The sequence below is a fragment of the Fomitopsis serialis genome (assembly GCF_022376445.1).
Source record: "Fomitopsis serialis strain Sig1Antser10 chromosome Unknown B0H18scaffold_43, whole genome shotgun sequence".
NCBI lineage: Eukaryota > Fungi > Basidiomycota > Agaricomycetes > Polyporales > Fomitopsidaceae > Fomitopsis > Fomitopsis serialis.
Window position 1 is genome coordinate 153,192 of NW_025955003.1, and position 13,002 is coordinate 166,193.

The 13,002-nt window shown below is 52.4% G+C and overlaps 4 protein-coding genes across 4 annotated transcripts; 2 read left to right on the forward strand and 2 right to left on the reverse strand.

Annotated features, from left to right (window-relative positions):
* Window positions 1-73: 73 nt before the first annotated feature.
* B0H18DRAFT_878264 (uncharacterized protein) lies at window positions 74-652 on the reverse strand (the record flags this gene model as incomplete). The annotated part of the gene is made up of 1 exon (XM_048040612.1): window positions 74-652. One exon carries the CDS (start codon window positions 650-652, stop codon window positions 74-76), a length of 579 nt encoding a protein of 192 aa, XP_047892284.1.
* Window positions 653-1,921: 1,269 nt separating this feature from the next.
* On the reverse strand, window positions 1,922-4,770 carry B0H18DRAFT_1120129 (uncharacterized protein; the record flags this gene model as incomplete). The annotated part of the gene is made up of 13 exons (XM_048034059.1): window positions 1,922-1,997; window positions 2,051-2,217; window positions 2,271-2,459; window positions 2,521-2,610; window positions 2,743-3,192; window positions 3,247-3,282; window positions 3,346-3,683; window positions 3,755-3,776; window positions 3,837-4,117; window positions 4,183-4,388; window positions 4,453-4,570; window positions 4,623-4,664; window positions 4,716-4,770. The coding sequence occupies 13 exons, from the start codon at window positions 4,768-4,770 to the stop codon at window positions 1,922-1,924; spliced, it is 2,070 nt and encodes a 689-aa protein (XP_047892285.1).
* A 4,178-nt stretch (window positions 4,771-8,948) lies between these two features.
* On the forward strand, window positions 8,949-10,053 carry B0H18DRAFT_1177255 (uncharacterized protein; the record flags this gene model as incomplete). Its single annotated transcript, XM_048035939.1, has 3 exons — window positions 8,949-8,981; window positions 9,046-9,489; window positions 9,552-10,053. The coding sequence occupies 3 exons, from the start codon at window positions 8,949-8,951 to the stop codon at window positions 10,005-10,007; spliced, it is 933 nt and encodes a 310-aa protein (XP_047892286.1). The 3' UTR covers window positions 10,008-10,053.
* Window positions 10,054-11,347: 1,294 nt separating this feature from the next.
* Window positions 11,348-12,014, forward strand: B0H18DRAFT_1013250 (uncharacterized protein). The gene is made up of 2 exons (XM_048029090.1): window positions 11,348-11,784; window positions 11,843-12,014. The coding sequence occupies exons 1-2, from the start codon at window positions 11,493-11,495 to the stop codon at window positions 11,956-11,958; spliced, it is 408 nt and encodes a 135-aa protein (XP_047892287.1). The 5' UTR covers window positions 11,348-11,492; the 3' UTR covers window positions 11,959-12,014.
* The last annotated feature ends 988 nt before the right edge of the window (window positions 12,015-13,002 follow it).

A 13,002-nucleotide genomic window follows, 5' to 3' on the forward strand; every position in this document is an offset into this window, starting at 1 on the left:
GTGGTAGGAAAGGTATTTGTGTATATTCATTTGCGCAGTGGTGCAGTGAAATACAACACAATCGTCGCATCTACTAGTACTGGATTATGTCGATTCCACGACGAAAATTTTGCACTTGGGATGAATAGTGCAAACGGCGGAAGATGTGGTGCTTTGCACCTGGGCCATTCATGATAGCAGGTGCCACCAGATGCTCATGGCCACGTCGGCGTTCATGGGTATGATAATGAAGTTCATGGGGGGGCAGAGGCAACAAGCTCGTCACTTCAACTTGATGGTGCCATGGACTATGCCACCCTATGATGAGTTGGCCGTTGATATTATATAGTCCCATTGGTGGCAGTCCTTGATGTGCCAGTGCTCCGGCAATTGGGTGTGGTATGAATACCTGGACAGGGCGTATACCTTGGTCGTGTACATGTATTCTTGGACGCCACGGCACGAAAATGAACCCCCAAGTGTTGCCTTGATCCAGAGACCGCTGTGTAGTTACAACGGACATGCCCCAACTGAGACATACGGTTGCAACTCTCCACATTGGCACTGCCTGTGCAAAAGCAGACTGAAGGTATATGTCTGCTGCGACTTGTTGTGGGAAGAGGTTTCCAGTAGATCCGAGGAAAATGCTTCGGTTGTTTGCAGGTTGAGCCATGTTCAATATATTTCAATTAATCGGGTTCACTTCGCTCCGATCGTAGACTGTTCAGCGTAGTTCTGTACATAATGCCAGTGAGGATAGCGGTCAACAGCGATAATGACATAGCACAAATTCGTACGTTTCGAACGTTTGTTAGAAGAGAGTGAGAAGAGTTCGATGACAGTATTGCAAGACGGCTAGTAGTGCGATGGTTCGAGAATATATAGGCACAACGAGCGCTAGACTCTAGTGCACAACTTGATAGTATATCATGCAGGATGTACCGTGGCACACTCGCCGCTGTCGGACAGGAAATTACTGTTTCAAAAAGACAAAAAAAGGAGAGTGATCACTAGGCTATGATTGCCTGCGCCAGGAACAACATCACTACCGGTAGCCATGTTATTATCAGTCTTATTCATAAGCCTTCACAATGTAGCCCTTGCGAGTGGTTCATGAACGAACTCAGAGCTTGATTGAACGGGAAGGCACAGACAATATCGTGGAGCGCTATTCTACAGCACGGCACGCAGAGTGAGACGTGTCTCGAATTAATTGTGACGGCGAGTCTGCCAGCAACTCGGAGTTCAAATTTTCAAACGTTCAAGCAGTGACTCAGTCATATTGATCTCTAACGGCCCCGGGGGTCTCGTGTTGTAGAACAATAGTTTATAGTCCGGGTTTCAAATGGAACACATGTCAATTGAGAGAACCATGATCGGAACAAAAGCACAAGGGTCAAATGAACGACTCGGAGGAACAACAGCGCTAGTCTGTAGGAATTGTGTACGTGCTGCAGTCCATAACTTGAACATTTGCATGATCGTGATGAAACAGGTCACTGGGGTAACTGTAGTATGATATAAAAGCAGGCTCGGACAGGGCCTGAGGCTCGAGCATCACCTTCGCATCAGGAAAAAACCCTCTCGTGAATGCGCCGTAATACATTGTTATTCTGGGGAATCGACAGTAATGACGTATGTTCCCGAGTTTTTCGAGAATAGCTTTTGTTAGCTAGTCTCCTCTCTTTGAAGTACGAATGGATACATAATATGGTGCATTCCGGAGCATAACCCACCATTACTGTCTCATTGACTCGGAGTACTACGTTGCTAGCATATTCCCCAGATGCTATGACAGTTCGGAGACAGCACAAATTGAGACTGAGTAACATTAGATGCATTGGGCGATAAACTATGGAATGCGACGAAAGCGACTCGAGAGCAATTAAGTACTGTGCAAAGCACTCGGAATGATATGGAATTATGTATGGAATCTCCGAATCTACTCGTCGGGTATGTCCTCCCAGTCAATGCTTGTGCCACCGATTCGCATGCTCGAGTGCATGACATGACCGGCTCTGTATACACAACAGGTAAGACAGGTGACTCCGTGAGTGAATCAAATGCATACGTCGCAGCCTTGAATATACCATGCATAACGCGGTGATAACGTGTCGGCCGCTGGCGGCGGAATTCAGTGAGGCGCGCGATATGTTCACGGTAAGCAGGTGCACTCGGGGCGCCGAATTCAGACGCTTTGCTCATGTTGAGGTTGGAGTCTGATATCACTGACTCGACCTGGAAAACGAAAACGAGTCAAGAGAAGCGCCAATGGTGACCACTGGACTTACAGCAGTCATCGCCAAAGCTATCATTTCCCGTGATACCTCATACTCTGAGGGTGCGGCTTGCATCGAAGACGAGAATAGGTTGCTATTGCTCAGTCCAACATTGTGATACTGCGCATTGGTGAAGAAAGCCGAGCGCACTGCTGACTTGATCACCGGGCTCTCGTAGAGAGCACGTCTATCAAAGCCATCCTATAAGTTCCAGAGATCATTGCGTCAGAAGCAGATCACGGCGGGGATAATTCGTACGCACTGTCGATGTCCACGGGTAGATGTAGCCCATCTCTTTGAGAAGCGAGGCCTTGTCGGGCACGGTAGAGTCGTCTTCTGTATGATGGACAAGCTGGAAGAAATGTTCAACGCACGGTGTTATCGCTTTTTTGATCGCGCTCCGAAGCAGACTAAGTCGATGAGCAACCTGTGACCTCGGAGATACAAGTTAGTAATCAGCAGTATAATCGCAAAATGAACTGACGTAGGCCCTCAGTGGTTTGGCATAGTCTTCATCCGATCCAATCTCCAGGCGCTGAGCAATGTCTCCGTGGCCGCCATACCCGAGACCATCTGCCGCCTGAACAAGGGCCTCGTATGCCATGCGATCAAGGCCGTCCTTTTCGAGTGGAGTGAGCATACTATTGACGTCACTGAAGTCCGCCGCAGTCTTCAGTTGCCGGTCCTCTTCACGGCCGAAAACTACCATTTGGTCTCCAAACCCGTAGCTGAAGTGAATGAGCTGTATAATGACAGCACTCTGAGGCTTGATGTCGATCTTGACGCTGTGTTTGCGCCTGATGATCTCGATATCGGTCCGTGAAAGCCACTTGATCGTCTTGACCGTGTCATTGGCTGGGACCAAGCCAGGGTGGCGAGACTTCATGCGAGCTTTCGCCTTCAGAGCGACCGGGGCCAGACGGATCTCGGGCACCTAACACAGGCTCTACGTCAGCCAATACGGTATACATGGCTTCGAATGCCATACTTCTGCCTTCAACTTCGCTTTCTGCTTCTTTGTGAGCTGAGGAAATGCATTCATGTCAGTCGTGCAATCATATATGCTTATTTCGCAGCTACAGCGTACCTTCCCGGGCTGTTGTCCACGCGGTACTACAACTGGGTCATCGGACTCCTCGTCACTCAGCTCAGGAGCACCAGAAGCAGACGAGGTTGCATAGTCCGACTTGCGCGTCTCACGGTTGCCTGGGGCCGATTTGAACTTGGGAGCGGGCACTGCCTCATCGTCGCTGTTCACAGACTCGTGCATGACGTAGTCTTCGTCGGTGGTTGGCGGCTCTGTGGCATATAGTGAGGCGACACTCGATGAACGTGATCCTCTTGACGACTGCAAGCCAGAGGGATGTGTGCTTGGCACATCATCTGAGTCGACGTCTTCAAGAGGCTCGGCGGACGACTCCATGCCTATTGATCGCATTAGTATGCCACCATCCGGCAACACTGGTATGAACGGTGCAGCGTCAGTGTCGACTCACCGGAACCCGTGATTGTCACTCGCTGATGGCAGACCATTGGCAAGTCAAAAGGCGGCCTCGGCATGAGATGTATACGGCGCACCTCTGAATCAAAGTCGTCACACTCTTCCCGTGGCTCTACCTCATCATCCTCATCGCAATCCTCAGCCACAAGATTGTCGGCACCATCCTGGAGGGTCACGTCTTCACCGTCATCATCAAATGACTCTTCGTTCTCGTGAGCTGCAGTGCCAGACTGCCGACTTGTACCGGTCCCCTGGGTCTGCGAAACACCGGCACGTCTGGGCTGCGGTGGTGGTGGTGGTGGCACTGGCGAGTCAGAGTCTGATCCGTCATTGATGATGGCGGCCTTGTGGGGTCTCTCTGGGTAACGATGTATCATCCCAATGGTGAATGAACTCGGATATTCTGCAAAACGGCCGACTCACCCTTCTTGGACATCACTGGTCGCGAAGTGCTGACTTTCGCCTTCTTGCTTGGTTGTTGCCCCGTCTCCAGCCTTTTCTGCGCGCCGTTTGCCTTGTCACCTTTCGCTTTGTCACTAGGACCCTTGTCGATGGTCTTGGTGTTGACAGACTCGGCTCTCTTGCGCTTAGGATCCTTGTGCGTCTTCACGGATTTGTCGGCGCCAGTGCTTGCTAAAACGGGTAACTCGGAACTGTGAGTGCGATGTACGATAAGGTACCATATGCTCTGACTTGCCCTGCGTCTGCATCTTCACTGCTGGTTTCCTCACTACGGTCTTCGTGGCTGGCTTTGGCGTGATGGTCTTCTTGGGTGAGTCATCGACCTGTTTCTTCACGTACAACGCCCATGCTGTGTGTTGCGTCAGTCGAGTTCAGGTGACAGACACGGCGATGAACTTTACCGTCTGAAGCAGTCTTAGCAGCAATACGAGTAGGTCGTCCCGCTTTTGATATGATGTGAGCTCACTGATCATAAAGACACCATTGGATCTAACCTAAATTTACGTCGGGCTCTGCATCATGGACACCTTCAGGTTCGCTCTCGTCCATATCGACCTTTGATCGCTGGCCAACACGACTTTTAGCGACCCCTCTAATTGACGACATCCAGCCCTATGACCGCACGCCAGCAGGTAAGTCAATTGATGAGCAACTCGACACAATTGCTGATGATAGGACGTTAGCTAGGAATCAGTGGCTCGCTAGACCAACACGGCAGCTGCGAGATGTATGCCAGTGTCAGGACATACCAGGATGATTGCAGTCCAGGTCTGGTCAGTCGAGACTCGGACGACTGCAATGACGGTTGAGGGATAGATTATGACTGGTGAGTAGAATAAATGAATGTCCGTATCGAAGGAAAGTTTGACGACTGATGCAGGAAAAGAGGGCTTGCACAGAGATGTGCAGGTGAGAGTCGCGCTGGCATACTTAGGCGCGTGCGCAAATACGTGCATTACTCGGCAAGCAGTTGCTCGTGACGCTGACGAAGCTGTACGTCCTCTTGGTGAACATCGATCTGCCTAACACTCACCGCGACTTGCACTCAGGCTAACATTGCTATCCCTACGACTTTGTACATTGGTAAGCCATGCAACTTCTATCCCTCTGTACAGTACAATGACGACTCTACAGATTCTCGTGTAATCTACCCAAGCGCAGAATGTCATACAGGTGCAACGGCTGCACAAGTACCTTCGCACGTCACGGCACATACATCCAACATCTCCAATCCAGTACGAATGCTGCTTGTCAACTCGCTCGCCGGCAGCAAGCAGAATCCATGCGCCATCCCACTCGCCGCGCGAGTCATAGGCGTTCTGCACGTTCACACTCACGAGGTCGATCAGCAGCTGAAGCTTCAGAGTCCAGCAGTGTTCCCGGAGAGGCTGATGCTGAGGATGAGCAGGCCGCATTCGAAGGGGACTTCTTTGGTTCTGCAGAGGAGTATGGCCATGGAGATCTCCCGTTTCCTCGGGATGATGGCGACACCGAGGACCACGTCAATGTCGACCACGACCCGGTGGACGAGTCGAGCGATGACGAGGGATCTGAGGAAGATGCTGTCGGCCGTGATGTTCTCCGTCCGAGCAATGAGGTCCAGCGCGATGGACATCCGCTCCAACCTCCGATTCCTGAGGTGCCACTTCGCTCATCTCCTGCCTCGAACGCAGACGACGAACACGATATGGCTGAAGGGCAAGTTCCTGATGATGCTTCGCAAGCAGGACCGAGCGGCGCACCTGGTGGACTGGACCCCGATGCTCACGAACAGATCCGTCGAGCACCTGCGTATGTTGTCCCATTTGGCGGCGCGGCTGGGGCTCCTGTGCCGCCAGAGTCTGGACAAGCACCCGAGGCAGGCTACACCGAGTATGAGGGCACTGTCGATCCTAAGGCTGCAAATCCATATGCGCCTTTTGCCTCGAAGATGGACTGGGAAATCGCACGCTGGGCGAAACTGCGCGGCTCTGGATCAACAGCGTTCTCCGATCTACTCGCCATACCCGAGGTCTGTCATGCGATTTCCTATGCTCATTTTCGTGGCTCACTTGTGTATCTATAGGTCCGTGAGCGGCTCGGGCTATCCTACAAGAATTCCGATGGGTTAAACAAAATCATCGACGAACAGTTACCGAACCAACGCCCGATGTTCCACCAATTCGAAGTCACCATCAATGGCGAACGCTTTGACATGTTCAAACGCGACATACTCGAGTGCGCGCGTGCTCTCTGGGGTGATCCGGAACACACGCAATACCTGTGTTTCGCTCCGGCGCGCCACTATGCTGATGGCGACCACACCCTGCGACTCTACCACGATCTTGATACCGGGGAGTGGTGGTGGGCTACACAGGTATGCTATAGTCTTTGCGTGCTCGAGTGTATTGCGGCTGAGCAGATCTGATAGAAAATTCTCGAGAAGGAGAGACCTGGCGCGACTGTCATGCCCATCATCATCTCTTCCGATAAAACCCAACTCACAACGTTTCGGAGCAAGTCCGCATATCCAGTGTACCTCACCATAGGAAATCTGCCGAAGGAGATCCGCCGCAAGCCTTCGCATCGTGGTCAAATTCTTCTCGCGTACCTGCCAGCAGGCCGACTGCAGCACATCACGAACAAAGCTGCCCGCCGCCGGACGCTGGCAAATGTATTTCACGCCTGCCTTTCTATGATACTCGAGCCTCTTCGACAGCCCGGCGTCGACGGTATCGAGATGACAAGTGGCGACGGGGTAGTGCGCCGCTGCCATCCTATCTTGGCGGTGTACGTCGGGGACTATCCAGAACAGGTTCTCGTTACGGGAACCTACACTGGAGACTGTCCTATTTGCAAGTGTCCACACGATGAACTAGGGGATTACCCTTGTCTGTCGAGTCCTCGTGATGTTGATGAGGTGTTTGCTGCCCTCCATCTCGCCGGTACTGCCGACTACAACCGTGCCTGCAACATCGCGGGCATCAAGCCCATCCAACATCCCTTCTGGGAGCATCTCCCCTACGTCGACATCTTCCGATCCATAACGCCCGACATCCTGCACCAATTACATCAAGGCGTGATCAAGCACGTTCTCGCATGGATTACAGATATCGTTGGCAAGGACGAGGTCGACGCGCGGGTCAAGCGACTGCCACCGAATCATAGCATACGCGTTTTTCATAAAGGCGTTTCCGGCCTATCGCGCGTCACAGGCACTGAGCATAAGCAGATTGCTCGCTTCATCCTTGGCCTCCTGATCGATGTTCCGTTACCAAGGGACGAGTCCGCAGACCTGATCAGTGCAACGACGGCGCTGCTGGACTTCCTCTACATGTCGCAATACTCCGTGCACTCGAGCGCAACTCTCGCCGCACTCGAGAGCTCGCTCTCTGTGTTCCATGCGAAGAAGGACGTTTTCATACGGCTCGGTGCTCGTAGTAATTTCCTCATCCCGAAGCTACACATGCTAACCCACTACGTCCGAGCAATCAAGCTCTATGGAACAACAGATAATTACAACACGGAGGCGACGGAGCGCCTCCACATCGATTTCGCAAAAGAAGCCTACCGTGCGACGAACCACAAGGATGAATTTCCTCAAATGACAAGATGGCTCGAACGCCGCGAGAAGGTCCTTCAACACGCCAACTATGTCGAATGGCGCCTACTACGTGTGGACGGCAGTCATGAAGATGCAGTTGCTGCGCGTCGAGTGGTACGGTGGCGGCCGCCAGACATGGCGTGTACCCTCCAACATGTCATGACGAAGTATCCGAGCCGTAAGGCCGTCCCTATCGCTGAACTCGTCTCTCCTGATGGCTATGGTGCGAGTTTCCTCATACCGGCTCTGGCTCGCTTCGTCGTCGAACATACCAATCCTTCCCTGTCGCGCAATGAGGTAGAGGCTCGAGCTGCGCACATGCTATTCCCTTTCTCGACACTTCCGGTATTCCACAAGGCGAAGTTCCGCAACGTCGAACACCATGGCAAGGAAACTCTTGATTCTATACATGCTCGACCGCGGCAATTGGGGCATGATAGCGAGATCCTCATACCTGCTCGTTTCGATACTGCGCTCGTGCGTGTGCGGCGGGTTGATGATCAACTTGAAGCAGACCGTCGAATTGGTCTTTCAGGTGTGTCAGTCATACATTCGTCTTTTCATTTCACTGATACTGTGCTGTAGATACACGTGCGGGCCGCGTCCGCGTAATATTCTCACTCCCAGAGAAGATACTGCGTCAATGGTTCCCACCAGGGACTGCGCCACAGTGTCCGCGTCACCTCGTCTACGTCGAATGGTTCTCCAAGTTCGCGGCCGCTCCCGACAGTCATCATCACATGTACAAGATCAAAGCTTTGACGGGGCCTGAGAGGATAGCATCGGTAGTGCCACTTGCAATGCTCGAACGGAGTGTCCATTTACATCCGAAGTGGGGCGGTCCAGTACCTGTGCATTGGACGAGTGAGAATGTTCTCGATAACTGTAAGACTTATTATCTGAATCAATACAAGAGCCCGCACGACTTTTATAATCTATACTAGTACCACAATACTACTCATTCGCGCATTATTCTGAGACCACTGTCTGCGAGCTTGTGAATGCAATTAAATACGGACTAATTACAGAGCTTCCAGGTATTATCACGAATAATCGTATGTTCACGTCAATTCTCGGGAGAGCTTTTTCCTGATGCGCCTCATACGAGCCACTGAAGAATACACCTTCCTGCTCAGATTCAACCATGTCTCAGCCCAGCGATAATGATACACGCACAGTACGTATACAGCATTGACACAGTAACTCTACGACTAAAATAACACGTCTACTTCCACTGACAGGTGCCCGGACGGCCTTCACAATCCCGTAGTATGAGATCGTCGCCTCAGGCTGTCTCGACGGGGACGGGTTCTCGGCTCAGAGAAGACCGTACTACTGCGCAGAATCTTGAATCCGGACTATTATCACCACCGCTCACTGCTTCACTGATTCCGGCAGCAGCCCCCGAATTAAACGCGGGATCATTGGGAGACTACTTCGGGCAACTCATCCACGACCAGTATCCCAACCTCAAGGTTGAAGATAATTTCAGTAAATTCACAATGTTGGCGAACGGTGGCTACCCGGGAGGTCGCAACGACAGCCAAGGCCAGGTCGACGCATGGCTGTCATCTAACTTGCAGGATGAGATCCAAGAATTGGGTTGCTCGGAAGAAGAAGCACGTGAGACAATTGAAGAGAGTCTCCATTCGTGGTTCAGTCAATCGGCAGATGTTGTCACCGGGGTAAGTGGTCCAGATATCAGAGCATTCGAAGGCTCGAACTCCTGATACGAAACGTTCTCCAGATGAAACCTCAACAAATGGAGACAGACCCAGGATCTGGTATTGTGGTCAAAACGATACCGGATACGGATTACTTCATCCGACAATGGCGAGGGAATCCAGAACATCACGAAGTCTGTTTCGACTACCTGACTCAAGACGAATCCGGACAGCGGCGTGCGATAAATTGCCCAGCGGTGTATGAGCTCTGGCTTGCTCCAAACGCCGCCGCAGCATCGCCCGGTCAGCTGCTTCCGTCACTGGAGCAGAGTATAATCGAGTTGCAGGGAGAATCGATTCAAATTCGGCCGGGTGAGGAGAAATGGGTCCTGAAGGAAGGCATGTCCTATCAAGTTCGGACCCGCCTCCATCCTGACATCCCCACGGACATTGGACCATTTCAAGTTGTCGCCAACTTCACTGCTACGAACTTTTTTTCGCGAAGAGAAAACGTGCAATACTCTGGCCCACAGATTTAGCTCTCTGAGTTTGTCGATGCGAATTAGTCCTGGTTGTATTGCCCCCAGATTGTTACTCACCGTAGTCACGTATACATCAATGCAGTGGCTCGAATCACAATGATCGCTGCAAGTTCACAGCCTGGTGACCGGCAGCTGAGTAGTTGAGTATCCACAGCATATAGATGAGTAGCATTGTGCCGCATACACACAACATCAGGGGGCGGACAAGGTAAATATTAAGTCGGCAGCAACTCGTGATTACCGAATGTACCAATGCCTCGTAAAGCTCGTTGACCTTGAAAAAGGTTAGTGTGCCATCGATCCTGCTCCTCAAGAACGCAACAAACGAATGCAATCGTACACACTCAGGATATTTACCATCATCTCGCCTTCTTCTCCTCACCAGCAGCTTCCTGGACTTGCGCAGAGTTCTGATCGCAAGTAAATGAACGGTACAGTGGATAGGTAGCTACTCACTGAGGATCGCCAGTATCATGACAACCGTATGGACTTCCCGGGGACGAATACAATGGGTCCGCTGACACATGCATCCCCTTCCCATTCGAGAATTCTTACCTGTGATGCGACTATGCGCAGCGGGCGCAACAGATGACATCCAACACTACCGGATTGAGTCATCGATGCGGTCGCTCGCTCCGCGGAGGAGGAAGCGAGCCACCAGGATCGACGGCAACTGGATGAACCCATTGTCAGGTCGCGGCATGCCGTCGTTGAAGCTGAAGGCCAGCTACGCCGCTGAAAGCGCCCTACAAATGACTTGAGTCAGTGCCATTGACAAGATGCAGTAGATAATATGAGTACGGCATGATCTCTAGATATGAGGACCTGTGAAAATCAGGCGCATTGCGACGGGTGTTACTTCGATACCAGTGGATAGATATAGCACAGGGAACGTCGGAGTCCTAAGGTAAGTGCCCTAGCCACTAGTCACATCAATGCAGTTGCGGAACCGTATACACTGATGAGGAGTACTTGTAAGTAGCAAACGATGCTTCCGGGCCACACAGTACTTACCTCGCGAAAAAGGGCCGGGGCGGGCTTGATTCCCGACTCTGATGGACCTCCCTAGGCAATGCTGGGATGGTCGTCAGAATCCCAATTTTATCTGTTGGTGCTGCAACCGTATTAGTAATATCGCCGGAGCGGTTCAATGCACTGTACTTTCCTAGGCTATTCACTTACTTGTTATACAGTTGTAGTTCTGTCTGTGTCGCTGGTATCATGACGGTCGCGATCGCTTCTAGGGGCGCACATATAACCCTACCATCAGTGGGGCTATTACTACTTCCGCAGCTCTTCCGTAGTCCCGCATGTTCTTACGGGCACATAACACACCCGGACCAGACATTTGAATAGAGAAACTTTCAATTTGCCGCAGATACAGCAGACAACATCTGCGAATCAATAAAGTAACATGAGCCGTTTCGGCGCCCCTGCTGGGACTTGATAAAGGTCAATACGGACGATAGCCAACGAACAAACATGATGTACTTCACCAGCGCCAACTACACTGCCCTCCTCATTGCCAGCAGTTTCTTCTCCATCCTCGATATCCTCGCCTCGTTCCCCTTCACCCGCGCGTCCATCTCCTGCTCGACGCTCCGCACGCCCTGCATCGCCGCATGTAGCTTCTCCTTTGCCCGGCGCATCTCTCCCTCGGGCACCGACCCCGACCCCGACCCCAAGCCCAGCGTGCGCCGAACGCGGTCGACGTGCGTCTGGAGGTCAGACACTTTCGCCGCGAGGTCGTCCGCGGGATCCGGCCTGGCCGAAACTGCGCGAGGCGGTCAGGTCGGTGCGCCGGGTGGGTGCATAGGAAGGGTGGCGCTCACCGCGGTCTTTTGTCGTTGGCGCGGTCCATGGCGGTTCGACCAGGTCGAGCACGAGGAAGCGCAGGTGTTTCGGACGTGGCGCTTGGTCTGTATCTGGGTCATCGCGGCGCGGGTGACTGTATGCGGGGGCCTTCCCCTTATCCTTCGCTCCCCAATCCCTAGCGCGAGCGCTTTGCGACATCGTCAGAGGGCGGCTCGCTAGGCAGTTAGGGAGGAAGGACTAGGGAACCTGGTATGCAGTCAATTCCCAGAAATCGGTGAGTTTATAGGTATGGGTGTCGCGCTCTGGCTGGAGACAGTGGCATGGAAAAAAGGATACGGACGGGCGGATCGTATGGAGAAGGCGACGATCGAGCCGCTGAAGGGTCCTGGTGGGGTCAAGCAGACATCAACAATCCGGATTCAGGTCTAGGTGGAGATCGGGGTGCTGATGATAATTACGTGTGCCTCGCGCTCGAACGGAGAGTAACCCCGATACCTTGGTGGGTCCGGCGCGAGGCGTTTCGACTATGCAGTGTCGTTACGAAACAGGACCTTCTCACTCGGATCCGAGACCTACGAACGCCAATGGGTGGTCAGCAAACGATGACGCGACGGCAATGAAGACTAGTAAGATGCTCTATTATGTATCCTCCAGCAAAGCAGCGAAATCGTGGCTTACCATGATGCAAACGTCACATAATCATGTCAGTCAGTTACGGTTGCCCGATAGTCCGAGGCCAGGAGTTTTGCACGACGCGCCTCAGCCACATCACCTCGGTCGTCTTCGCCAGCTCCATATCCTCAACAACTCACTCGCTTACCCTGCGGTCATAGCAGTGCGCTTGCTGCACTACACGCACCTGGAACAGTGAAATAGAGGGATTGGTAAGTTCCAATCGGCCCTCAAATTGCCTCAAAGCTTGACGAGCCCGGGAAGTGGTAAGCGCCCAACGGCGCCGCGACTCGCTCGGATTCGAGGTCTGGAGGACACGACTAGGGTGCATGGCTGGTTGATACAAGTACATGAGATGTCGAACAGGTATGCAGATTATCATGGGATGCTATGACAGTCGGTATTGAGCGTCCGACAGGCCCAGTAGAAATACTGTAAGGCTTCCTGAGGCTCTCGGTGTAGGCATTTGGCATGCTCACTATGTCTGGTGGTGGGCTGATGTACA